Here is a 27862-nt window from a genome sequence, read left to right as displayed (position 1 = left end):
AATCTCCAAGGAGCACAAAGCAAGAGCAAGCAGATATTGAGGGGGTCTCGTTCCTCCTTCTCTCTCTCTCTCTCTCACACACACACCGCGGCTGCGAGCAGATGAGGCCGAGCCCTCCCGCCCAGGACCTTCTGCCCGCTTTCCTCCTCGGCGCGGCGAGAGAAGGAGCTCTTGTCTAGGGGCTACCTGGGTGGCGGTAGCGGCAGCTCCCTCGCCTGCACTTCCTGCTCTGCCCGCAGTGCCTCCTGCAGCACCAGCGGGAGTTGAGGCGCCAGCGCCCCCAGCTCCTCTTTCTGGTGCCTGTGAGCTTGGTTCCCCCCCACAGCAGACGCAGCCCCGGTCGCTTCTCCTCCTCAGCCAGTCGCTCCCCGCCGCCGCCGCTCCTCCTGAAGAGAGGGCGGGGAGGGTTTGAAAGGCGCCGCCGGGAAGCCAAAGCCAGGGTTACTTACTTCCTCCTCGTTTTCGCCCCAGGGAGCGGGAGGGCTGACCTTACCAGCCTGCCTAAGAGCAAGGAGGGCCTCGGAGCGACGGGGACGGGGGGGGGGCAAGGAAGGTAAGCGCCCCTCATTGTATAGCCGGCCGCCTTGTCTGTCTCTGTGGGCTCCCCCGGTTGTTTCCCCCCACCTTCTCGGATTTGCCCTCTGAAGACTCGTCGCCCATTCATCCCCCTTCCTCCTTTCTCTCTCTCTCTCTCTCTCTGCCCTTTTGAGCGCTTGGCGGTCAGTCCTTCTGGCCACTTGCTCCCGTGGGAATGCTGTTAATTCCCCTTTGGATGAAGGAATCCAGGTTGGGCGAGTCCTCGAAAGACAAAGTGCTGCGGAAGGGGAAAAAAAAACAGCAACCCACCTCTCTGGTTGCAATTCTTCCCGGGGTCAGAATTAATCACCCCCAGAGTAAGGTGGTTATTTAGGGTCTCTCCATTTCAGGTTTTAATCTTTCTCTGCTTTTGTTCTCCGGGTTTGGCCTTGACCAAGACAGTATTTTTTGCAAGAATGAGTGACAGGAAAAGTATCTTTGCAGGTTTTCCACCCAATACTCTGCTTTGAAATCTGTTCAAAGCAGGGAGGTTGAGGTGAGCAACATGATGGCTTAAGATCATTTGGCTCAGATATTGAATAAGTAAACAGAAACTTAACTTGAGGGTGGGTTTGGATTGGTTGGAAGAAATGTACTGTAACTTGTGATGGTTGGGAACTTAAATGTGCTGGTGCTCTGCTGTGGTTAATACAGAAGGAGATCAATGCTGATGATAATGCTCTAGAAGTAATGTGGAAACAGTCTGGTCCTTTTGGGGAGCATTTGTTTCGGTTTGAAATAATTGCTGCTCATTAATCCAGATGCCAAAGTATGGAATTTGAGTTTGAATAGACTGGTGAAAGCAATTTGATAAAAAAGATGTTATCTTAATTCAAAGATTTGCTTTGTTTGATGATCTGCATTGGTTTTGTCTTATTTTTGAGTGTCATGAAATAATTATATGTCTTTGGGCTAATGAAGATACTAAACTTTTTGTAGATTGCTAGTTGTTAAAAATGAGTGCTTCATCATATAGATTTGTTGCTACATTTGACTTACTCTCCCTGGAATCTCATTTCCACTGTGAACACATTCTTCAATTTGGGGGGGGGGTATCTGTTCTACACAAAAGTTGAACTTTTATCAACTGAATCATATAATAATTTGCCAATAGGAAAATTCAACTGTATTCATTTGCTTTATTTTTTAAAAATCTTGCAAATTATTAACAGTTTGGCACATGAACTAATTAGTTAGGATTGGTGTTTATCAGGGGTGGGATTCAAATTTTTTAACAACCGGTTCTGTGGGTGTGGCTTAGTTGGTGGGCGTGACTTGATGGCCATGTGACTGGGTGGACGTGGCTTGGTGGTGATGTTATTGGCCAACTCAATATCACTCACATCGAGGCACACATCTCTTCGCCTGGCCTCTCATGACTGTGGGGATGCTGCAACAGTTGTAAGTGTGAAAAATGGTCATAAGTCACTTTTTTCAGTGCCATTGTAACTTTGAATGGTCACTCCACACAAGCAAAGTACCAGCAAAAGAGGGAGAAAAAACTCCAGAGAAGTTCCTGAGACATGAAGTCTAATCCTGCCAAGAATGTAATAAGGGTTAACGGAGAGGCAGTTTCTGTAAGCAACACCAGAATGTTTCCTTCCTGCCTTCCTTACAGGATTAGGCCACTAATTTCTTCTAACAACCGGTTCTCCAAACTGCTTAGAATGTTAACAACCGATTCTAGCAAATAGGTGCGAACTGGTAGAAACCCACCCCTGGTGTTTATACTGAACAAACTAAAAATCAAAGGGCAAAAACTTAAGAATAAACCTGGAGAAAAAACATGAGCAAAAAATTTGACAATACATACTTGAAGAACAAATATTTTAAATATCTATTTCAGTGTTTCTATTTGGGTTTGAGCATTACTGTAAAAGTTGGTAAAATGTACCAATTTGTATGCAAACCCAAACATTATTTAGAAGAATTACAATTTATATAAATCATTGTAGTGACATATAATTCAGTTTATGGATTATTTTCATGATTATTTTCTTGATTAGCACTAAAATCTAAAAGGAACTGATAACATAAAGAATTCTAATATAATTAATCAAGTTCTAATTGGAAATCACTCTTCCAGACTTTTAAAAGAATCAGATTTACTATAACAATTTTATATAGTATGGTTGAAGTTCATTTGATCTTAAATATAGATGCTTAAAGCTAGTTTTTTGTGAGCAGAACACACAACATTCCCAGTACACATTCACTCTTCTTGAACACATCCTCCTGGACAAAATGCACAGCGGTTAGCAGGGCATGTCACTGGTGACATGAAGAGTCTGATGATCTCAACACCTTTTGTTGGAAAGAGAAAAGGGTTGGTCCCTTTAAAAAAAAGAAAAGAAAAGGAGGAAAAGGTTGGATTTTTAATATCACCTCCAAAAGCTTCTGATGAACAGCTGGAATCTCAAAGGGAAGTCCATATATTGAACTAGAGAGACCATGTGATTCAATACAGGACAAGTAAGGTCACAGCTACTATCAGCATCAACAATATCTGCCAGGCTGCCCTATCCTCTTTACATAGATGATCTGAAGATGTATGGAAAAACACCATCTGAAATAGAGTCATTCTTCAAAGCTGTATGTTTATAGCCAAGATATTGCACTGGAATTTGGGTTGGACAAAAGGATTACCCTCACCGTCAACAGAACAAATACATATAAAGCCAGAATTGAGAAGATAGTAACAGACAGAAAATACTATCTCTGCAAAGATGTTGTAGAAACAGTGGGCCACCAGTGTACTTAGCTAATGCAGGAAGATTGCACAGACTGATTACAAACAACATCAGGACACAGTAGCAAGAATGGTGTATTAGAACATCTTCAAGAAATACCCATTTTCCTCCAAACAAGCACTGGTGGAACCACAAAATAGACCAAGTAATAGAAAATAAAGAAGCTAAAGTGCTCTGGGATTTTAGAATTCTAACAGACAAGCATCTGCCACATAACACCTTAAAACTGTGGATAAGAGAAAAAAAAGTATCTTTATAGTGGATGCTGCAATACCTGTAGACAGCAGAATAGAAAAAGAACCAGAAAAAAATGACAAAACGCAAAGATTTACAGAGAAAACTAACATAGAATGTTTGTGGCAAAAAAGCAAAGGTAGTGCCAATAACAGTAGGTATCTTAGGCATAATTCCAAAGCTATCTGGAGCACCACTGGCATTGACAAAATCATGATCAGTCAATTGCAAAAGGCAGCTTTACTTACATCCTGTGACAATGTAGGTTGTCCTTATTTAACGACCATTCATTTAGCTATTTGAAATTACGCTGCTGAATGAAGGGAAGTTACAAACTTTTCAGTGTCCTTATAGCCACATGACAAAAACTTGTGTGGCCACGCTTAAAACTGCCAGGGACGTTGCAATTGACACTGCTTATTTTTCCCTGATATCAGCAGGAAAAGCAGCCCTTTAGGTCAAGGCCAGGCATTGCCAAGCCTTGATCTAACATAGAGGCCTGGGGCCTTCAGCAATCTCAGCCAGTTTCCACCACCCCAGGCCTCAATGTCAGTCCTAGCACCGCTGCTGCTTCTCAGAAATGATACTTTGCACCATTTTTCAATACACGTGAGCCTGGCAGTCTGCACAGTTGCTCCCTTCATTCAGTGCTTCTGAGGATCGGTTGCCATGCGCTGCTTACCTTGTGGCATTTTCTCCTGCTTTTGAGAGGCCCATGCAACCTATCTGACACAGTTCCTGTCACACTAGGCCTTCTTTCCTGAAATCATGAAAGCCTACGGAAGCCTTTGAAGTGTCAGGCCATGTAGGCCTCCCAATAGGAGAAAAAATGCCTGAAGCTCTGGGTGAAACAAGTAATACATGATTTCATACAGTTTACTTTGGAGAATTGGTTATAAAAGTTGGTGACAAATGCGGGTCTCTTGTAGATCCACCTAAGTAATTGAGCTATAAAATCATATGGTTTTTTTCCTGCTGTTACTGTATTTGAGATTGATTTAAACAGAATTGTAAATGAAGCTCTTGAAATATGTATGTTAAAATACATATGTTCTTGGCTATATCCCCAATACGAAGATTTTAAGATCAATTATATATCCAAGATATCAGAAATATTTCCTTACCAAATTCATCAATGTGTTCAACAGTGGCAGAGCTTCTAATGTACTGGAAAATAATAATCCAGGGAGATACTTGGAGATGTGAATGTGTGATGCATAATTTCGCTCAGTTAAAGGTTACAGATACAAGAGTTTTAGTAGCATATTCATAAGTGTTCCTGTGATGAAAAAATGTGCTGACAAGTTTGCGATAATGCCACAATGCGGATCCTGACCTGTACTAACTTTCTGATTCAAATATATAAACCATTGACTTTGCATTATCTTAACATAATTATCATGGTAGTATCTATCTATCTTCTGTGAAATACTTAAATGTTAACAAAAGTGTTAATGTTTGGTCCTGCCAGTTTTTAGATTTTTTAACTCTTAGTCTTAATTTTTACACTTGTCTTAATAATAATATGAATATTGTAAGTAATATTATCTTTACCGATAGACTAGCAAAAAGAAAAAGAAAAATATGAATTGTATGTATAGAATATTTTATTTACAAATGCATTGGCTGTTACATAGTTATAATTATACCAATAGAGGATAATATTTATAGCTTGAACTTGATGCTCTATGAGCTTGATTGTTTTCTTGGAGAGGTTTTATGATTAAACTAGATAACATAATCAGTGCTGACAGGGATTTGCTCTCATTTTATATACTAGTGGCTTTCCCTATCAGCGTTGGTGGGAGCAGTTTTGGTGGTTGCTTGATTAGACTGTTTACGGTTAGCTTCTTGGTCTGAGTTGGTAGATTTTTTATTTGAATATTGTTTGTTTCTTGATTGCTGGTCTAGTATTGATCGTGGTGTTAATGTCTGTTCAACTGGGTGTTGATTTCTGCTGGGGAATTGTTTTGGTCTTTTTTGTTTCCTTTTTATTGTCTCTTTTTAATGGTATATAGATGCTGCATATCTTTGTGTATCTATTGATGGCTGATTTGTCTGAGTGCTAGGCTTCTAGGAATTGTCTTGGGTTTTTGGACTTGGTTTGGTCTAGGATACTCGCAGTTTCTCGACATCATGGTTAAGTCTGTTCATGTGTTGTGAAAAGAGATTTCATCATGTCTTTTGACTGTTAGTTGGTGTTCATGGATGCACTCTGTTAGTCTTCTTCCTGTTTATTTTACGTAACAACTGTTTTAGTTTTTCCATTGTATGTTATAGATCAGGGGTGTCAAACTTGTGGTCTGCGGCCTGGATGCGTCATGTGCTAGCCACACCCACGCCCAGTTTAGCAAAGGGAAAAAAAGTCGTGATACCTCACGTGACGATTCGACTTTGAACCTTTATTATAGATGATTCCGGTTTTTCTTCTTCTGGGATTGCTGGATCTTTTGGTTTATTTAGGATGTTTTGGAGGGCTTTAGTCACTTTGTGTGCTGTGGTGATGCCATGTCATTGTAATAGTCTGTTGTTGGTTTCTGAGACATTTTTGATGTATAGCAATATTATCAGTGGTGAGATTCAAAAAGTTTTACCACAAAGTTTGGTGGGTGTGGCTTGGTGGGTACGGTTTGCCTGCACGCATGCTGAATGCGCATTTTGCGCAGACGCAGAGGCATTTGCACAGACACAGAACTCATTCCAACTCACCTCCTGCAAGCCTGCACTCTCCCGGTCACTTCAGCAGCTGCCACGCACCACTCTGCTGTGCCGCGCAAACCAGCTGCACTTCAAAAGCAGAGGATAAAGGTGAGTATGGGAGCCCAGACAGGTGGGTGGGCCCAACAACAGAGCAACAGAGAGAACCGGTTCCGTCTCCGCTGCTCATCGTCGCTATCGGCTCGGCAGAACCGGGCTGAATTGGTAGAATACCATCACTGAAGATTATCCTTTTCACAGTTTGTGTTCATTATGTTATATTGAGTTGAGTGACCAGACACCTTTCGATAAAATTGTGTGGGTATCCATTTTGTTGGCAGATCTTGTATAGATGATCTATTTCCTTTTTGCTGATGTTCAGGGTTTCTGCACTGTGTTTGTGCTCATCTAAATAGTGTTCTTATACAGCTTCTCTTGTGAGAGGTTGGGTACTTTGGTAGTGGAACAGTTGATTGGCGTGGGTAGTTTTATGAAGACCCATGTTTGCCATCACTGCTTCTGCTGATAAGGATATCCAGGAAAGGTAGTGTGTTGTTTTCTTCTTACATTGTGAATTTTATTCCTTTGAAGATGTTGATGTGTGTATTCTCTAATTAGTTCTTTTTCATTATGACAAAGATGTCATCTATGTACAGGATCCATACTTTGGGTTGTATGCATGGGAATGCTAATATAGATTTCAGACGTTGCATTGATAAGTATAAAGAGGCGTTTCTCACATAAACACCTTTACAGAGCTACTGTATTGTCAGGAAACAGCAAGACAGTTTGGTTAATTCCCAAATTACAATATGATATTGTCATTCTTGACAAAATCTCTTTTCTTTGGAAGGGAAAGATGGAGGTTCATGAGTGGGAGATAATTACATTTCAAGCATTGTTGTATCACATCTTGGAATAACAAACTCCTGATATCCATCCTGAGCACAAACTCCTGCAAATCAGAGTGTAACTAAGCATTTTGCCCCCTTGACAAAAAAGATACAAAACACATACATTCCTTTCTCACAAGAAAGATCTTAATCAACTTCAGAGGAATAATCTAATCTCATTGAAGAAAGTGCTAACTAATTAGAAGACAAGAAGCAATGGGTGGAAGCTAATCAAGGAGAGAAACTTAGAACTAAGGAAAAATTTCTTGACAGAACAATTAATCAGTGGAACAACCTGCTTCCAAAAATTGTGACTGCTCCAACACTGGAAGGTTTTTTTTTTTTTGTAAATTTTATTTGAGTTTTCACAAAGAGAAAAAAAATACAAATAAAACATCTTTTTTGAAAGTAGCGTAATCCCAGGTTACATTTCTTCTTCGTACAGACACAAATTCAAGTTCATGCTCATTTTTATATTCTATTCCATATCTTATTACTATTTTTACATTTTCTGCATAGCTTCTCCCCTCTTTTAATTTTCTCAATTTTATTTTAATTATCTCATCTCAATTCAGATCATTGTATTTATATTTTTTGTCTGTCCTGTTTCAATTATCTATTATCTTTTCTCATTAAACAAAATTTCTCCTGTAGTTACTGATTGGAGTATGACGCCTTTGTATCTTTTAAGTTTATCCATTTAACTCTTATTTAGGCTTCAATATATACCCTAAAGTTATAACATTCAATATAATACATAACTTCCATTCGGATTCTGCTTGGTACATTCTTAAAATACACACTATGTTCACAAAAAATTTTTTATAAATGTATATAATTAAAATAACACATTCCATTCCAATTCAATTCTGTCATTAATATTAATATTCATTAAAGTCTTAATATCTTTAACATTACTTTTCAATTAAATATCATACTTCTATGGGAACAATTATAAGCTTTCCATAATTAATTCCCCCCTTCACTTATATTTTATAGAACATTAACTAATTAAAATATTCCCATTCCTTCCTAATTCAATTTTCTCATATATTTTATTTCACTTATTTTATTAACAAACATTTCACTAAATTACACTATTTTATCCCTCATTTTAATCATACATTGTTTTCAATTTTCTAAAGTTATTTCTATTACTAATATAACAATACAATCTTATGTACATTTACAGAACCCCTTTTTCAGTTAGATTTTCACCCATTATCTCTAAATAGGTCCTGTTTATATCTTGCTCCAGTCCTTTGTAACTTCTTTTCCTTTCCTTCTTCCCTCTCTTCTTCTCTCTCCCCTTTTTACCCCCTTGTCTCTCTGCCTCTATTTCTCTCTTCTGTATTCCCCTTTTCTGTTGCTTTCCAGTATTATACTTATTTTTCAAATTATTTTTCTTTTCTTTGGTTGTTTTTTTAAGTCTTAAATTCTCCATTCTCTTTCCCCCCTTTCCTTTTTCTTCCCCACATAAAATTACTTGTTCATTAGAGATGGCTTCTTCTTTGTCCCAGTCTTCTTGTTTTGCAGACGTTTCTTGTTGTTTCTCATAGTTCCAAATCTCCATTTCTAAAAATTGAAAAACGGAGCCAAAAGAACCCTTCCCTTCTTGTGCATCTTCTTTGTACCTTTAAAGTTCCATTTTCAATTCATCCAGAAGTGGTACCATTGTATAAATTTTTAAACAATCACCCACTTGATTTTAGTCATTCAAATGTAATAACCAAGAATCCAGACATCACCAAGTAATCCAAATACACGCAAGCTGTTTCTTTTTGCTCTTTTTTTTCACTTTCTCTTTCTGGGGTTACTGTTTAGTTACAAAGTTTCAGTTAAAATGTATCTTTTAGAAGTCTTGTTGAAGTTTTACTGTGGATTCTTTTTAATTCCAGGCAGTCTCCTCCCTTTTCCAGATCCTGCCCTTATTCTTTTTCTCTCCCTTCCTGCTTATGAAAAAAAAAAATAGTGTCCAGAAATCTTTATTATTCCTTTGGCATTTTGTTTTATTTTCAGCTTAATTGCCTATTGATGTCAAAGTGGATTTTTCTGATTTCTTATTTAAGTCTCTTAATTGTCAGTATAGGGAAGGAGAGAGAAGAAAAAAAAAGCCAAACCTTTCCTTCGCTGCTTCTGACTCTTCTTTGGGAGCGATGTTATTTTTTAAATTCCAGGGTACCTTAGTTGTTGCTTTTACACTTTAACCTGGTCAGCCAAAACTTTCACTTCTTATCTTCCTCCTGCACATTCTTTTCCGGTCGAGTTCTTCTTTGAGGTGGCCATTTCTGACCACCGCTGCAACCGCCTTCAGGAAAGGGAGTAATGGCCAGCTGAGGAGGAGAGATGCGGCTCTCCTCAACCCTGCTGGCAGTCTCCCCCCTCTTCGCTACCTCTACGGGGTGGCCTAGCCCCGAAACCAGCCGGCTCAGGGTGCTCCAGCAGCAAGCCCTGACCGAAACCGCGCACAATCACGGATTTCTGTCTGTCGCCAAAGAGAGTTCAAACCGGAAGTCGCAACACTGGAAGTTTTTAAGAACAGATTGGATAACCATTTGTCTGAAATGGTATAGGGCCGTGATGGTGAACCTATGGCATGCCTGCCACAGGTGGCGCACAGCCATTTGTGCCGGCACACGAGCTGCAGGCAAACTTACCTCACTGTGCATGCGTGTGCCTCACAGCTGATTTTTCGGCTAGTTTGAGGCCTTTTTCGGCCTCCCCAAAATACCGGAAATGATGAAACGGGGCTAGTTTTTGGCCTACAAAGCCTGCAGAAGCCTTCCTCAAACCCCTGGGAGGCCAAAAAAGTCCTCAAACCGGCTAAAAATCAGCTGTGAGGCACAGTGCAGGTTAGGTGGCAGTGGGGGTGGGAGGGTGGGGATTGTCCATGCATGTGAAGGGGGCGTGGAGGGGGTGCACAATGCCTTCTGGGTGCTGGCATGTGAGTGTGAGCATGTAAGCGTGCACAATTTTGGCACAGGAGCCCAAAAAGGTTAGCCACTACTGGTGATGGGGTTCCTGTCTGAGCAGGGGTTGGACTAGGAGATTTCCGAGGTCTCTTCCAAGTCTGTTATTCTGTTAATTTTTAAATAAATCATGCAGAATATCATCCATGTCATAAAATACAGCAGGATGGCTTTTCTATTTTAAAGATCAACAGTTTTTCAAGCATCTCTCCAACTAGGATATTCCTTTCTTGCATGACATTTGCAAGAAATGGACTCTAATATTGACTAATATGGACCTGGATATTTATCACATCAACTAATGCAAAGCATTTCAAAGCAAGGCACATGGGAACCTTAAAGATAGAATAGTACTTCTGACCACCACAGCGTTGGAAGAAAATTATTATCCTTTCCACTCATGGAACATTTGGAAGTAACTTTCTTGCTATACTTCAAATTGATGGAAATTATGTTTAATATTAATATTTATGCATTTGGCTTAGAATACAAATGAATCAGTTAACGTAGTCTTCTTCACTGAAGCCCATCCAGGACCCTCAGTTTTATTAGTTTCAGAAAAATCTAAATCAGGGGTCCCCAAAACTTGGCAACTTTAAGACTTGTGGACTTCAACTCCCAGAATTCTCCAGCCAACATAGCATAGCTGGCTGGAAAATTCTGAGAGTTGAAGTCCACAAGTTTTAAAATTGCCAAGGTTTGGGACTTCTGATCTAAATGCTAGGATGGAGTTTAACAATGAGGCTCTTTTTGAGAAGCTTAGCATAGCTCTGAGGAAGAAATATTAAAGACCCCTTTATTACCAAGTGCTGCAAAGAATCTGAAGTAACTTGGCTGGTCTCTGCATCAAATAATTCGCTCTGCTTTGGACTTGTGCATATGAAATAACTTGCTTGCCAGGAACTGTCTGGCTGTATGTACCTTTGGAGGAATGGTAGAAAGCCCACTGTTGACCACTGGCTAACTTCCTGTAATATGACTCACTACGACCATTTCCCAAGTCATTCAGTAAAACATTAGCCAGATTAATTGAATTGAAATATCCTCAAATAAAGAACTATTGTACTGGAGTATGTATCCAGAGGCATGATAAGAGTTGAACCACCCCTGAATCCCACTTAGGATATTGGAACAGCTGATGACACAAATGAAATCTGATCTGGGTGAATAGAAAAAAAACATAAATAAGTTAATATAAGCCTTATGTTGATTTTATGTTGTTTGAACATGAGTGCCTGAAAGCAAAAAGGCAAGGAGGTTGGTGGCAAAGTGGTTAGAATGCAATATTATATGGTAATTCTGTTGATTGCCAGGAGTTTGATCCTCATGAGCTCAAGGTTGACTCAGCCTTCTATCCCTTAGAGGTCAGTAAAATGAGGATCCAGATTGTTGGGGCCAATATGCTGACTTTATAAAGGGTTTTAATTCACTGTGGGTTTTAATTCACTGTGAAGTGGTATATAAGTCTTATTGCTATTGCTATTCAAGGGGTTGCTTAAATTATAAATAGCAGATTATAATAGCACACTGGGTAGCCCTGCTTAATGTCAAACAATCATATAAATCTTATAGTGCAAGAACATCAAAATCACATTAAAACTTGGCAGATGTTAATTCAAAGTGTCAGTAATTGCCAAGTCTCACTTTTTTTGATATTTAACAGTTGTAGTGTATCCTAAGACCAGGTCAAATAAATGCCTGTATTGGGGTAGGAAAATGTTATAGAACTGTATTATATGCAGATCCAGAGTATATGCTACATAACCTTACAATGCAACTAGTGAAGTTTGAAGCATAGCTCCCGGTTTTGTTATTGGAAAGAGTAAATCTCATAATGTCAAATCCTATACAGAGCACATGTGGGAATTGATGCCCTGAAGAATACTATCAAACTGATAGAAATGAATTTTTTGAAAAATATTCTTGCTGCCCTAAGATGTGTAGCCAACACTGTTCTGTGAATTGTGGTGGGCATGTCTATCAGTTATTGGCTACATATTCAGTTCTTCCCCATCAGCCTATTTGCCTTGTATTATCAGAGGAGCATTGTCCAATTTGGAAGAATGCTGTAGCACTCAAACTGGGACCTTTTGGTTGGTTCCTTCTTAGCCTGGGTTATTAAAAGGCCAGACATGTACTCACTCAAAGCATATGGAGTACCAACTGGAGAATAATAGGACATCACCTAAAAGCAAAGTGAGGATTTTAAGAGAAGTTTGAGGGCCAACCAAATATTTCTCATCTCCCACATCCCCTAGCGTGTGAAAGAACTTGAGAAAAGTCCTTGAGGTTGAGAAAAACTTCTAAAGAAGCCAACAGTAAGCCCAACTAAAGAAACTCCAAGACTGCCCCTACCAACATTGGCAGGGCAAGCCACTGGAATAGGGCTGTCAAACTCCCAGCCCAAATGTGTCACGCCACACCCACGCCCGGTTTAGCAAAGGGGGGGGAAAGTCCCGATTCATCATGTGACATCGCCGTGATGATGTGAGTTTGACACCCCTGCACTAGAATATAAACTGAGAACAAACAACACTCCTTACTAACACTGATGATGTTATCTAGTTTAAGTAGCGAAAGGTCCTCAGAAAAGACTTTGTTTGAGCACAGCAGAGTGCATAATCATCAGCTCTTCTTCTGGGCAGATATTTCAAAATCCTCTAATCCAAATGAACTTTTGATTTGGACAAACTGAAATCCTTCTCCCTGTAATGCTGCATTGCAATTTATACAAGAGCAAATGGAATTCTTTTATTTCATCTTTTCCGTGATGGTATTCTGGATAAACAGATATTTATTACAGAAAGCTCCACTTTCTGACTCTAATATTTGGATTACAATATTATGATTAAATTCTATGTTGCTGCTGTTAAAATGTGTCATAAAACATAGATTATTATGCTTTTATATGTTTATTGTGTTTTTTCCTATGGAGATATATAGATATACAGTATATGTATACACACACATTTTTTAACTCATCAAGCCTTAAGCATCTTCTGAGCAGATACTGTTACTGGCAAGTTTTTTTTTAATTGCTTGGAAATTTTCATTAATCAGCAAAGGTAAATATAAACATTTCTCTTTTTAAACCAACAGAAATCTGTAGCTTTAAGATGGTTGGGCTAGGAAACAGTCGTCGTGGGATAAAATCACCACCTCTTCTAGTAGCAGCGCTTGTGGCTTGTATAATTGTTTTGGGATTTAATTACTGGATAGCAAGTTCCCGTAGTGTTGATTTGCAGGTATTGCTCTTTTGTTGGTTTTTCACAATGAGTGAATCAATGTATATTTTATTTCAAAATGTTGGTTTTTATCTCAAGATTACAGTGCACTTTAGAATAATTCTATCTGACAAACATTTGGCAAATTAGCAAATAAGGAAGAAGAAAAGTACCTTGAAAAGATTGCATCCTGTTCAACTAGGAAATGTAATTTTATACCAGGGATAAGCAGCATGGTGCTCTTGAGCCTTGTGGTATCAAAGACGTCACTAGATAGCATTCATTGACCTCTGCCATTTTTTCCAAATCTCATGGGGCAGTCAAATCTTAAAATATCTGTATTGACATTTAATGTTTCATGAGTGTCTCACCATTTATTGTTCATTTTTCAAATACCTTTGGCACCTTTAACTTTGCACAATGCTGACTGCTGCCTTAAAAAATACTATTGGGCATGACTTCAGATTAATTTTATATGATTGAAAAGACCATTTTCAGTTTACTCTGAGTATATGCAAACAGGCCAGCAGCCTTCTTATTTTAACTCAGTATATGGAATTAATTGTAACCTTCTTGGTTCTGCTATCTCATGGTTTTGGCTACTCCAATCCTTGTCCCATTTTGCCTCATAAGAATGCACAGATCCACCTGTGATAAATGGCAGTGTCTCTCTGGAGCCCTTTATCCTCCCGAAGCATCATTATATCAGTATCTTTTTCACAGATGTTGCAGTAGATCACATTTCATAGTAACACAGAGTCTCCTATTCTGTATTCCCAATGCTAAATATAAACATTCAGGCAGACATAAATAGCACTTGAACTGCTAAAAAAGTCATTGGATTGTGGCTGGAGTGTATGACCCATATACGTGGTGCATTTTTAATACAATAGAATACCTTTATTGTCATTGCATTCTACAAATACAATGAAATTTAAAATAGTTGGGTAAATGTATTAAAATAAAGTTGTGCAATTATTCTTAGCTGTAAGAGGTGTGTCTATGTGTATAGAAAGTTGGCCATGTTCCCATGGAAAAGCTTATTAATCACTCTTTTCAAATAAGAGGAAATAGAGGCCAACTAATTCCCCCAAATATCTTCACCTTGCCCCAGATCAAAGATGAAAGTTGGGAAAATATTGCAGAGCTGGTTTTACAGCTTTTAAGGCACTCCTTTACTAGATTGGATAACTATTGAAATGCAACGAGTCTATTAATGCAACAACCAAAAAAAAGAGACTTCTCCAGATTGGCCCCTTACCTTCTCTCCATCGGTTTCTGCTAGCAGCAGCTGAATTCTATTCTCTGAGCCAATTAATGTATTTCCTCACAATTACTGTACTATCCTGAGGATCCAAAACTACAAGGAACATTATTCTCACCATCCTTCCTCTACCCACATTTTCAAATTCTGTGATTCCCATTCAGCTAGTGAATTAAAGAATTCATAAGCATTTCATGGTAACCTCTCTATATGTGCATATAGAGAAATAAATATAATTTTGGACTTGTTTTGAAGATACAGAAAGGAAAAACAAATTCTCATTATTCATGTATACTGGAGAGACTTAATCTGGTCAGTAACTGTGATAAAGGTATAACTACTGTATACGTATTGTATATATGGAGATTTTTTTTCCAAATCTTTTCCTCTTAGAATCGTTTAATGGAATTAGAAGGCAGAATGCGCAGGGCCGCTGCAGAAAGAGGCGCTGTAGAAATGAAAAAGAATGAATTCCAAGGAGAACTAAAGAAACAGAGGGAACAGATTGACAAAATTCAATCTATGCATGATTTCCAGATAGAAAATATCAACAAAATACACAGAGGTGAAAAGGTAGAATTTTTTTGCTTCTCATTTTTGGACTTTATATTAATGTTCTATTAACATTGTCTGTTCTTTCATAAAGGAAAAGGCTTGGTTAATAAAAATTAACATACAGTTTCTAGGGATAATTCGGCAGACGTTATGACAATAGTGTGGGAATTCAGGATTCTAACATGAAATCTGTTTTTCATGTTGCAGAGAGTGTAAATCAGTTATCCATGTTGAATTTATCAACCAATTAGATTAACAACTTCAAAAATAACTTATTTAACTATTTCCCCTCTTCCTTCTTGTTGATTAAATTTGTAAGCTCTAGTTTACTCCATTGCAAACACAGGAAAACTAGAATACTGTAAAAAAAAACAGTAATTCTTATAATCATTTCCACTCCAGTAAAACTCTCAACAGTTCATAGAATTTACATCAAAACAATAAAATAAAATACTTAATGAAAGGAATTCCAAAGGGATAGAGCCACTACCAAAGATCATTAATTCATATAGGGAAATGCATAGCATCATCAAACTCTGGATGCACTGCCTGGGAAGTTGATTCTATCAGAAGGAAATGATCCTGAATGAATCTTGGCATTAAGCTATGAAGGGTTTTATACGTAATAAGCAGCACTTTGAATTGTACATGGAAGTGCATCGGCAATCAGTACTGTGCAACAAAATTGATGTTGAATGGTTAGGAATTGCTGTATTTTGCATCAGTTGCAGCTTCCAGATAGCCTTCAAGGGCAATTTTTGCAAAATGCCACATGCAAAATTCTAGTAGCTGGTCAAAATTGGGATGGAACATGTATTATGGTCACCTAGAGCTGTTGCTTGAGGAAGGTCTACAATTGGTGGCCCAGCCAAGGTTGTGCAGTCTCCCTAGCCATGATCTTGACCCACAGAGCATTCTTCTCATTTCCTTGAAGTCAACAAAATATTGCTGCTCCTTTATCATAATTTTAATCAAACTAACCTTAAATACAGAGTATATCAGATAGGCATAGTCTTTCAAAAACCAGGTGGCTTTGAATTATGGCTACTGGCAAATCTGCCTTTAACACAGGCTGGAATGCTTATGTAATTTTCAGTTTTCAGATAGGGCTATCGCATTTTTCACGAGTCTCTACCCCATAGATTAAGCTAGAATCTGCTTTTAAAATAAAAGTTATCAATATGCTGTTTTTCTTTCTGAAGTCCTCTTCTGAATTTACACAGAAATCCAGTACAGCTCACAATTAATTAATGCTAACTGTGACATAAAGCTCTTACAAATACAGGTGTGTTAGCTGAAGAAAGTTTATTCATTTCTAAATTAGTTGTCTAGACAATTTTACACAGATTTTAAGCAGAACATTTCCAGGAAGTAGTCTTGTACCATCTGCTTGCCAGCTAGACCACAAATTGCAGACAGCTATTGACAGGTTTGCTTTATAAGATAACTAAATACTAGTTGTAATAACAATATGTCTTTTCTTTTTTACACGAACAAAGATATATTAAAAAATTAGGCCATAATAAAAAAGCAGACCATGCAATACATATTTTTAATTTGATTATTTTCCCCCTTGCCTGAGTTAAATTTGTTCAGGTCTAATAATGTTGAGTTTGTGTCACATCTTATTTGTAATATAATCTTCAGAGCTGGCAACTGTAAATGAATGATGTAGAGAATGTGTAGCTGAATAATGTAATTAGAAATAAAATTGATTCAGGATATTTTACAGTGTGGAAGAAGAAAATATTGGTGGAGTTAATTGTAAGTTATTTGAAGTGAATTGAGATCAAATGATGAGCAAATACAGTTTTGATTTTCTTCAAAATGAAATCAAGGTTTTGGTAATATTCCAATACAGGCTTCTGAAGAACATACCCAGACTATAATCTGTTGCAAAAAGAAACAAATGCCACTTCCCAAGATTAGTTAACATTTATATAGTAATAGGAGAATGTAAAAATTAAACGTTGAAGGCTTGAGATGAAATCTAGACATAGTTACAGGCAGAGGAAATTATTTCAATATCATTCTATTTAACTATGTGACATGTACTCTAAATATGATTTAAGGATGGATCCAATTGATATTTTTCAACCATGAAACTTCCCATTTTTCTTTATTGTAGGAAATATTATTAAATAACATCACAATAAATGATCAACTGATCCAGAATCTTCAAGGTAAATCTCAGTAAAGTATCATCATTGCAACTTTTATTCTGTATTTATTGATATTTTTTTCCATTCCGAAACAGTAAAAAAGGACAACCAGAGAATATAGATTTAGAATGTAAGCCTGATATATAATTGGATGAAAAAAGGAACTTGAAATACAATGCTTGAAGAAAGAGTTTCAAGGCCATTCTTGAAGGATCATCTGTTTCTTTGTTTATTCCTTAAAAGAAAAAGAATTTGTGATATATTGATGTGGTTCCAAATAGATATCAGCAGGAGATACTAGGAAGCAAGTCATGTCTCATGCATTGTGACCTCATGCAAATAACACGATTATATAACATAATGCAATTCATGCAAATTGTGTAATTCATGTCATTTACATGTATCTTGTCACCATGGCTTCCTGCGAAAAGCGTGTGGAATGTGTACAGATAAACAGTTGTGTCCAGAAAAATAAAATATCAACCTACTAAACCAAGGGTCTTCAAACTTGGTAAGTTTAAGATGTGTGGACTTCCACTCCCAGAATTCCTGAGCTAACATGACTGGAGGAGGAATTCTGGGAGTTGAAGCCCACAAGTCTTAAAGCTGTCAAGTTTGAAGACCCCTATACAAAACAATATTGATACTAGGACTTAAGTCATAAATTGTTACAATATTAGAAGCTTAAATTGTGAACAAAAAATTGAAGTAATTGGAAATATTGAGTCTTTACTGGTTTTCAGGACAGAAGCAAATAATATTCTTTATTTAAAGGCTTCTTCAGAAGTGTGAGTAATGCTGAGGATTGTTCATATTTTAATGCATATGAAGGATACTATTCCAATATCCATTTTTGTTATGTAAGAAAAAGAGGAAGGAGGGAGGGAGGGAGATAAAAACTAATTGAGGAGAAAGTTGGAAGAGAATCATGCAATTATACTTTTAAGACTGCAGTCTAAAACATCTGGAAATAAAGTGGACCTTTCTTTTAGATAAATAGAATAGGTCTGGCAAGACTGAAAAAATAGGTTTTATTTAGTCTAATGATTATGGACCAGTCTCTTATTAGTGAAAAAAAAAACACCTTTGCTCTTTCATATCTTGCTTTTTCCTCTTTTATTAAAAATAAAAATGCTGCAGAGAATTTGAAAACATTGCAGAGGAAATGTGAAAAGCTTCAATTAGACGTCAACAGATTTCAGAACAATCAGACTGACCTCCAGAGAAAATTTTTATTTGACATGTAAGTTTGCATTAGTCAGCTATTTTTATATGCAAAATAAGTACAAATCAAAATTTGATTAAGTCTGAATATGAATAATATTTCTGTACTGAAATTAGTAAATTAGATTTTTAAATACTTTACATATGTGGAAGCAAGTCCCATTAAAGTCAGTAGGGTTTCAGAAGGAAGCTATCGTTGCACTATGGATCGCTACATCTAAATGTGTTACTTAACTGATTCATAAATTCTGGTATTTGAAGTCAAACGCTTTATGTAGCCATATATCAAACAGGCAAGAAATACACATGATTTGCAGTTCAAATGAAAGTTATATTTGGTTGATCTTAGCTATATTCGTGCCATTAGAAAGGTGAGTGCAAAAGAAGGAAGAGAGAAGTCAAAGAGGGACTGGAAAAGAAATTTCTCTTCTCATGGAAATTAGACTTCATGTAGTTCCTCAGCTATCTAAATTAGCTGAAAGTGGCCTTGGTAAATTTTTGGTTTCTGATCTTTCCAAGGCTACAATAACAGGAAAGTTGTTGTCAGGACAACCAACAGATCAACATATGTAGAGTTCAAGCTGTCTACTTTATTACATGCTGCCTATTACAGGTAGTCTTTAACTTACAATAGTTCATTTGGTGACCGTTCAAAGTTACAACGGAACTGAAACATTTGACTTATGACCATTTTTCACAGTTCTTACCTTTAACAGCCCCTTGACCATGGGATCAAAATTCAGATGCTTGGCAACTGTCCCATATTTATGACCATTGTTGTGTCCCAGGGTTATATGATCGCCCTTTGCAGCCTTCTGACAAGCAAAGTCAATGGGGAAGCCAGGTTCACTTAACACTGGGCTGCTGACTTATCAAACTGCACAATTCACTGAACAACTGTGGCAAGAAAGATCGTAAAATGGGGCAAAATTCACTTAACAAATGTCTCACTTAACAACAGAATTTTGGGGCTCAATTGTGGTTGTAATTGAGGAATACCTCTATGCAGGAATCTCCCCAGACTGCCAGCTTTTGCCTGGGAACAGATAAATAAGGCTTCATAGAGCTTGGGGTGAGGAGAGTTGTCAGTCCTTTTGCGGCTGCACCAGGATTCCAGGCTAATTCCACATTTGAGGACTCCTCCCTGCCTGGCTGGGTGTTTCCCAAAATTGACAAAAAGCCTTTACACCAGTGGTGGTATTTGACTGGTTCAGCCCAGTTCTGGTGAGCCGGTAGCAGCGAAGAGCAGTGGAGACCGAACTGGGTCTCCACGCCACTCTGCTGTTGGGCCCATTTGCCTGCCTGGGCTCCCATACTCACTTTTATGTGCTGAATTTGAAGTGCAGCTGCTTTGCTTCGCACAGAATAGTGTTGCGCGGCAGCTGCTGAAGCGACCAGGATTGTTCAGGCTTGCAGGAGGTGACTAAGAATGCCTCTGTGCCTGCGCAAACGCCTCTGCGCCTGTGCAAAGTGCATGATTGGCACACATATGCATGCAAAGTGTGTGTATGCATGCAAAGCGCGCTCACCAAGCCACACCCACTGAACTGGTGGCAAAAATATTTGAATCCCACTACTGCTTTACACTACAATAAAAGATTAGCAGGCTTTGTTCAGATTATTTCTTTATGATGTTCACCTTCCTTGGATGAATTCAAGGCAGTACTGTATGCACTGTTCTCTCCCTCTCTCAATTTTATTGTCACAACAACACTAATGTAGGTGTTGAATCTCAGAGGATAGTGACTGTCCAAAGGTCACTCAATAAGCTTCTTGGCTGGATAGTAATTTGAACCGAGTCTCCCCATTTCTTATCAAACAGTAACTGTAACAACATGTTGGTTAGTGGATTATAGATTTTTAATGTGTGTGTGTGTCTTGGCATGTTCGGGTCTTTTCCTGTGTAAGATTGAGAGTATCTTGGTGACGTTTTGACGAGGTCCCACTCGCCATCTTCAGGCTGGTGCTTTCGGCTTCGTGCTTGTGTGAGCAAAGCGTGATCTCAGCTGCCGTCTCTCTATAAATACTGGTGGGGAGGTTGGCTGTGTTGTCATTTCTTAATTGGTTGATGGAGTTGATGTTTGCAGATTGGCATCAACCAATCAAGAAATGACAACACAGCCAACCTCCCCACCAGTATTTATAGAGAAGGCAGCTCAGATCACGCTTTGCTCGCACAAGCACGAAGCTGAAAGCACCAGCCTGAAGATGGCGAGTGGGACCTCGTCGAAACGTTGCCAAGATACTCTCAATCTTAGACGGGAAAAGACCTGAACACGCCAAGACCTGCATACCTGTACCCGTTAAAATCTACGAATTTCTGTTCTTTGCTTCAAGGTCTAAATGTGTAAGTAAGATGGAGGAACTGAAGGAACAATGTGAAGAAAAGCTAAAAGCATCACCAGAAGATAGCAAGGTACAACAAGAAAAGAAAAAAGAACATAATACAAATATATCAGGAATAAACCAAGTAAGATTGTAATGCTTTTTGTAGATGATTTATAGTTTTATACAAACTGAATGATCTCATTATTCAGAACAATATAGTTGGGTTAAACCCAATAAACCCCAACCTCCCTGGCAGGACAGTATGGCGCTGGGTTATTTGGTCCATGGATAATTGCCATCTTTGTTCTTGGATGGAGTCATACTGCCCCATACAGACCTGGTGTGTAATCTTGAGGTACTCCTAGACTCATGACTCCTGTTCAAGGAAAAGGTGGCGGTTGTGGCCCGGAGGGTCTTTGTACAATTATAGGTTATAGGTCAGTTATGGCCTTTCAGGGCAAGGTGTGTTATGGGTCTCCTCTCTTAAAGAGACCCATCTTATGGGATGAAGAAGAAGGCCTTCTCTGTAGTGTCTCTGCCTGAAATAAGATTGACCCCCACCTTGACACTCTTTTGAAAGATCCTGAAGACATGGTTTTGCCAGGAGCCTGGGGACCCCCATCGGTTTGATTGCTGGGGGTGGTGGTGGTTATTGGGTTTTGTATTGGGGTTTTATTTCTGTAAGCTGTTCAGAGTCACTGTGAGGGAGTCGGGTAATCATGTAAACTTTCTAAATAAATACATGAAAGACCACACTGCTTAGATCCACCTATATACTACACTATCCTGGGTTTTGGGGAAGATGTATATGAAGGTTAACATCAGGCAAAGAACTGGCAGTTGTGACTTCACATTGTTGTGAACAGATTGTAATACATAGTCCCAATGAAGTGGTTGTAGGGTTTGCATGCTTTAACAAAGAAGAGAACTATGTCAGAGGATCAACCAAACTGGAGGGTAAGGTCCCATCCGAGTAAGTAGCCAAACAAAGTGTCTTTCCCATAAACAGTATGGTGAGTAGTAACTTACAGAAACCTGTACTGGATCAGTCCTTGTCCAGGTGAATTAATTGGCATGCTAGATATTGGAGTTCCTGGATATCTGGTAACAAGTGGCTCTCAAGATTTTTGGCTGGGCAATAAGAACCAGCAGTTGCAGGACTATTGGAAGAAAAGTTGCTTACTCATCACAAATTTTAAAAAACTGAAAATAAAGAATGCTTTGAATTACAAACAAAGTCCAATGGGAAAAGGATATCTGAAAAGAGAGCACCAATTGTAGAAAGAACCTCCAAAATCTGAAACAACAGAGGCTAGTGAATCCATATCGATTTATAATACAAAATAAAATATTCACAAAAGTAGAAGTAAAAGAACTGCAATTGGCTATCCAGACCAAGCAAACTGAAGCATTGCCAGAAGTAGCTCAGACAGCAAAGATGAACTAGGGAGAGTTTGGAGTAAGAAAACTATGAATACTTGGGTATCTTTCAAGTTGACAACACTAAGCACGCTGAATAAAAAGGTTAGAAAAGAACACAACATGAGAGTGAACAAGATCTTAAATTCAGTGGCAGAAATCCTATCAAGGCAATTAATATCTGGGCAATTTCTGTCATTAGAAAAACAACAGGAATAGTGCACTGAACTCAAGCAGAACTAAAAACACTGGATAGGAAGACTAAAAAACCAATGACAATGAATCATACCTTTAAGTTAAAATAAAACAAGTACAAATTTAAAATTACATAGAAGTATCCATTCTGAGGAGAAAGGGAAAATCACAAAAAAAGATTGATGCAGAAGTGGGCCTGGACCAACACATGAGGAAAGTGACGAATTTTGAATATTCTCTTAAGGATAGTAGATTGAGAGTATACTAGGGGAATGTTAATCCAGAGAGCAGGTGCCATAAGAGTGAAGGTATGCCAACTGTGTCAGATATTACTGGACAATTGGAATTGGTATTGCAGGCTCTATGAGACAGAGCTTTATTGATAACAACCAGCACCTGGAATTGGACCTAGAAACCAATGCAAATATTTTGAGGTATACCCACTGTTTCTAGATATGCTGTTCTAAAATATCGGTGTAATTGTCTTCAGGGGAAAATTATTGAAAACATTAGGGGTTTCTACATGAACACTTCCAGCACTTACATACTATTTCCAACTCTTGGAATTTCTTTAGTTTTTAACATATTGATCTCCCTTTTCTTCTGATTATGGTTACCCAAGAATTTTGCATATGTACAGATTGGACATAATTTTGTGATAAGGTATGCTCTTAAATATATTCTGAATATATTCACACAATTGTGTAGGTAAACAGAACTATGTATTAACCCAGCACTATATTCTGCTAAAGAATTCTATATCTGCTTTCTCAACCTTATGTCCTTCAGGTGTATTAAACTATACCTCCCAGGAAGGCTAAGCAGAAAAAAATATAGGTCAGAAATTCTGCAGGATAAAATTTGGGACAGACTACTCTGCAATGTTTTTCAATATGAAACAAAACAAAAAGAAAAATATTGTCTTTTGTTTTTTAAAAGGCCAATATACAGATGCAGGATTTTGAACAGACAGAGATTGATCCTCATGATCTGACAAACCAGGAAAATGAACTTCAAGAAAAAAATCTGTCTAATAAGACTATGAAATTAGATTCAAAACCAATGTCTGTACTAAACAAAGAAGAATTGAATCATCATAGAGAAAAGGGTAAAAAATATAGCAGTTAATGATATTTTGATTTTTCATTAAGATTTTATGTGGAATGTGGATGAATGTGGCTCATAAATTTTGTTTTACTGTCATGGCCTGTCTTCCATACATGCAGTTGAATAAGTCATTTAAATATTGAAGTGAATGTGAATATGAATGCCATATCCAGGACACTTTGAAACATTTTCAATCTGCAGAATTTATTTCTGGAACAGGCCAAACTGCTCCCAGAAGAGTATGAGCTGGAGAATATTATAGAGTCTCTTGTTCCACTTTGTTGCTGAATTTTGCATACTACTCACATGTGTATATGTGCACTACTAAAGGTCATACTTCAAAGAAGGGTAATTGCAAGAGTACCACTTTCCTTTCAATTCACAGTCTAAGTAATTCAGGAAAAACCCTTCATCAACTTTTGGACAAGTGGCATGTTTCTTCTGGCAACTTTCAAATATAAACCTTCTTCCCGATACGATTGCCCAATAGAGTTCTATACCTTAATTTCCCCATGATTTGAGAAAGGGAGAATTTTCAAGGTCAATCTTGAAATAATCAACCAAGTAGAAAACAATATCCTGATCAAGGAATTATCAAGGTGAAAATTTCACCCTCACCAACACTGCCAGGGTGAAGGTAGTCCTTGACTTACAACTGATCACTCATTGAATATTTGAAGTTAAAAAGGACCTCCCAAAAGATACTTATGACCCAGTCCTGAAGTTATGCCCACTGTAGCATCCTGTAGTTGTTCACTGTTACGATCAGCTGCAAAAACATTGCAGTGTGTCCCTTTGTCTATTTCCCCTCACTTCCTGGTCTGCCAGGTCGGTCCCCCAGACACTACACCTGCTTTGCCACTCCAATTCCACACGCTCCTCCCCTTCCCCTCCCAATTGCTCACCTTTCAAAATGTCTTCATTGCTCAGGAAATTGGGAAGGGAAGGATAGACTACTCTCTTGCTAGGCCACATGGCACAATCCCACAATGGCCACTGTTCTGAACAAAAAATAATGCTGGCGAACTCTCAGTTTTCCTCTTCTTACTAGTCTTTGGTCTGCAAGGCTAACACTGGTAAAGATATGGGTAGTGATATGGAGGAAAAAATCCTTGTGATTTTATTTTTCTCACTAAAGCTAGCTTTAGAGCCACTAAGCTAATGCTGGACCCCCAGGGTCTCCCCCACCTGAGGCCACCCCATCCTCCACTAAACGACTTGCGTGTTTGGTTAACAAATGCATTGTGGAGAGCAGGGATGAAGTAGTCACTCAGTGAGGCAGGTCACTTAGTGGCTGTCCCAAATACTGACTGTAATGGGTAGGCTCCATTATGATTGTAACCTGAGGGCTATCTGTATATGTACAAGGAGCAAATCCAAGAGTCACTAGCACTGATAATGTTATCTAGTCAGGCAATGAAATGTCTTCAAGCAAACATTCACTCACAGAGGACACCAAGGACTCCCTAGTTCAACCCAGAGCAACATATCTTTTATATTGGAACCTTAGAGAGACTTATGGTGATCTCCAAAAGTGGAGCTGCATATTGAATAATTTGCCTCATTAGCTTTTTTTAAGTTTAAAGCTTCCAAATCAACTCCCAAGAACTGGAAGAATTTTAGATTTTCTTGATCTGAACATCCCATTCTGTAATTCAAATATAGGGGAAAATATCGTTCATATTAAATTTTGAATTATTTAAATCAGTTCTAAAAACATTTCTTCTGTTTATGTAAGGAACCAGTGACCTTCCTAATAAGGAGTCCAGGAAAGAGGAGATCCTTCTCAATCAAGGCCATCTACAAATACCTTCTGTTTCTAGCAGTGATCATAGAGCACTTCCTCCTGAACCAGAAACAGATCTGAGTCACCATGAGCAAATTAGTAATGTAGTTGGAGAAATTTTAGTAGAAAGCGAGAATGGCAAATTTTTAGAACTCCTCGGCCACCAAAACATCAAAACAGCAAACAAAGTTGAAGAAATTGAACGCGAGGAACTCTTAAATGATGACTTACAGCAGGATGACCAGGAAACTAATCAAAATGGTTAGTATAAAGATTGCTTTCTCTGTTTGTATCAGGGTTGCAGTATTTGAGGAAGTGGAATAATTGATTTAATGTTTATGGAATTGTTGTGTTATTATAGATCGGGGCATCAAACTTGATTTGATTGAGGGTTGCATCAGGGTTGTGTTTGACCTTGGGGGGCTGGGAGGGCCTGGCCAGGGGGGCCTGGCCAACATGAAGCCACTCGTGTCAGGGGGCGCCTGTGGTGGCCCGAGTGCTCTGCCAGTGAAAAGAGCCTCCCAAACTCTGTTTTCACTTGGGACAGCATCCTGCAACCCTCTGCCAATGAAAACGGAGTTTGGGAGGGCCAAGTGCCGCCCTCGCGAACTCCGTTTTTGCTGGCAGAGGCACCACAGGCTGGTCCTTCACTCTTTCCAGGGCAGCCCCACGGGCCAGTTCTAAGCACCCTGTGGGCCGGGACTTGAGTTTGACACCCGTTATAGATGGTATTCAATGTAAATAGTGTAATTTGATTTGTTACATGATCCAAAGAGAAACCAGAATGCATGGTTTCATTCTGCTTGATCAAACTGTTATGTTTGATTCTGGCTCAAGTGTGATGTAAATCCATCTATTATAAGCATTTGGCAAACCATAGTTAAGTACAATATGGAAATCCAAACTTGATTTATGATTTCATGATGTATATGATTAATTACATTAGTCTATTTTTTTCTCTTAATATGTGTTATTGTGTAGCAAAACTTATGTTTGCAATAAAATCAGTATACTGTTTTTCAGTTTGCATGAAGTTGTATGCATGAAATTATTGTTTGACTTGTTTTCACAGGTGAAATCAAAAGAGTGGGCCAGGATAATAAAGGGGTCGATTACAACTTCGATACAAATGAGGCAGAATCCGAAACAGATAAGCAGGCTGCTCTCATTGGCCAGCAAAATAGCTTCAATGGTAATTTTTTGTAATTTTCATGTTCTGGCATAGAAAAATTGCATTATAATTTGTTTCACTTTTAATTAATTTTAATTTAATTTAAATCTTGCCTGGAAGAAAGGCTTTACAAATGAAAGTTTTCTACAATGTGGAATGTGAATGATAATTTCCCAAGTAAGAGTAATATGAGTAACATAAAGATGACTTAATTACTCCAATTTAATTATTTTTCCTCCTTTTTTAGTTCAGAATCATGAAGATCCCAAAATGGAAAATAGCTTATTTAAGCTCAAGGCAGCCCAACAGCAGAAATTGTGAACAGCGATTTTAGTTTTCGATACTTGTTAAATTATTTAGGCAAATCCATTCAAAACTTTCACAAAAATCAGGGGATTAAAACCAGTTCTGATTCCTCTCCATCAGGAAGATTATCTGCAGACTTAATAGGGTGATTTTACATCTATCAGGTAGAGTATTCCAGTGTTGCAGGGTGGAAATAAGCCCCTGAAAATTTATGAAATCAACCTGTTACTCATCTACCAGGTATAGTTTCCTTTTCAAATTATAACAGTACCACCTTAGATGCAAATTATTTTGCTCTAAAAACTGAGAATATTGCACAGACTGCAGTTTTTTTCTGTTCAGATCTCTTCCATCATTATTTATAAACCAAACTTAGAAAGTCAGTTTTTATACTTTTCTACCAGATCTTCCTTCAGAAAGAGAATATCCTAAGCAACTTATTAAATTCCTTTAAGTGCTTTGCTTCGAGGGGCCTGCCTAGTACAGTGGGATATGATATCAAATAAATGCACATAAAAGTGAGTTACATACCTACATCTTTTCTTATTCAAATGCTTTTTTTTTGAATTGTAGAATGATTTAAGTATTAACCAAATGCAGGTGTAAAACAGGCCTTACACATTCCGGAATTCTAATACACTAGAATAGCCAGCTACGTACCTTAATTTGTACATGAAAAAAATGAACTCCAAATGTTTTGCTGCTTCATAGCATATCTTATTTGGTGTAAATAAAAGAACTGCAGTATCATTTAGGGCACGATGCAAATTTGCCGTCAACACTGATTATAGCACTTTAGCCCTGTTGAAGAGAACTAGAATAGAGTAAGTGCAATACAATTATTTTGTATGACAAAGAGATTTACAGATTACTATAGTATTTTGTTAAATGCAAATACTGGGTTTATTTTGATCAAGTTCTTGATTATAAAATAAGTGGGTTTTCGAGTCTTATAATTTGGTTGTGAGGTTACTATCAATAAAATACTCCACTCATTGGGAA

At 38.1% G+C, this 27862-nt stretch overlaps 1 protein-coding gene across 3 annotated transcripts; it reads left to right on the top strand.

Moving 5' to 3' along the window:
- GOLM1 (golgi membrane protein 1) lies at positions 1-27862 on the top strand. 3 transcript variants are annotated; one of them, XM_087926798.1, is made up of 10 exons: positions 1-553; positions 13219-13364; positions 15001-15180; positions 17291-17345; positions 18465-18567; positions 20886-21018; positions 23430-23598; positions 25336-25644; positions 26456-26575; positions 26802-27862. In XM_087926798.1, exons 2-10 carry the CDS (start codon positions 13236-13238, stop codon positions 26873-26875), a joined length of 1272 nt encoding a protein of 423 aa, XP_087782924.1. In that variant the 5' UTR covers positions 1-553; positions 13219-13235; the 3' UTR covers positions 26876-27862. The 3 variants fall into 3 exon arrangements, with proteins under 3 accessions (XP_087782924.1, XP_087782925.1, XP_087782923.1); XM_087926799.1 differs by having other exon boundaries at positions 59-553; positions 20886-20964; XM_087926797.1 differs by lacking the exon at positions 1-553 and adding an exon at positions 879-893 and having other exon boundaries at positions 20886-20964.

Source organism: Pseudonaja textilis, chromosome 2, assembly GCF_049901715.1.
Source record: "Pseudonaja textilis isolate UNSWEBS1 chromosome 2, rPseTex1.2, whole genome shotgun sequence".
NCBI classification, from domain to species: domain Eukaryota; kingdom Metazoa; phylum Chordata; class Lepidosauria; order Squamata; family Elapidae; genus Pseudonaja; species Pseudonaja textilis.
This window is presented reverse-complemented; position numbering and strand designations above follow the sequence as displayed.

Excerpts from the sequence above, each read along its gene's own strand:
- GOLM1 (XM_087926798.1), top strand. The coding sequence starts at position 13,236 with ATGGTTGGGCTAGGAAACAGTCGTCGTGGGATAAAATCACCACCTCTT. Across the intron at positions 21,019-23,429 it reads ATATATCAGGAATAAACCAA|GCCAATATACAGATGCAGGA; the intron begins GTAAGATTGTAA and ends GTTTTTTAAAAG. Across the intron at positions 23,599-25,335 it reads GAATCATCATAGAGAAAAGG|GAACCAGTGACCTTCCTAAT; the intron begins GTAAAAAATATA and ends TGTTTATGTAAG.